The 327-nt window shown below is 62.1% G+C and overlaps 1 protein-coding gene across 1 annotated transcript in view; it reads left to right on the forward strand.

Moving 5' to 3' along the window:
- Positions 1–3: 3 nt before the first annotated feature.
- Positions 4–327, forward strand: part of LOC104158148 (zinc finger protein ZIC 3) — a gene marked incomplete at both ends in the record, with an annotated part of 1,062 nt that continues 738 nt past the window's right edge. The window contains one exon of the mRNA XM_009695720.1: positions 4–283. Within this exon, the coding sequence (XP_009694022.1) occupies positions 4–283 (280 nt within the window). The remainder of the gene's footprint in view (positions 284–327) is intronic.

The raw sequence follows: 327 nt of genomic DNA on the forward strand, positions 1-327 counted from the left end.
CAGCTCAGCCGGCCCAAGAAGAGCTGCGACAGGACTTTCAGCACCATGCACGAACTGGTGACCCATGTCACCATGGAGCACGTCGGGGGTCCGGAGCAGAACAACCACATCTGCTACTGGGACGAGTGTCCTCGGGAAGGCAAGTCCTTCAAGGCGAAATACAAACTGGTGAACCACATTCGGGTGCACACGGGGGAGAAGCCCTTCCCCTGCCCCTTTCCGGGCTGCGGCAAGATCTTTGCCCGCTCCGAGAACCTCAAGATTCACAAGCGGACGCACACAGGTAAGGCCCGGGGCCTCTCCCGTGGGGCTGCGTGGAGGGGCCGG

The sequence above is a fragment of the Cariama cristata genome, unplaced genomic scaffold (assembly GCF_000690535.1).
Source record: "Cariama cristata isolate BGI_N322 unplaced genomic scaffold, ASM69053v1 scaffold23312, whole genome shotgun sequence".
Classification (NCBI taxonomy): Eukaryota; Metazoa; Chordata; class Aves; order Cariamiformes; family Cariamidae; genus Cariama; species Cariama cristata.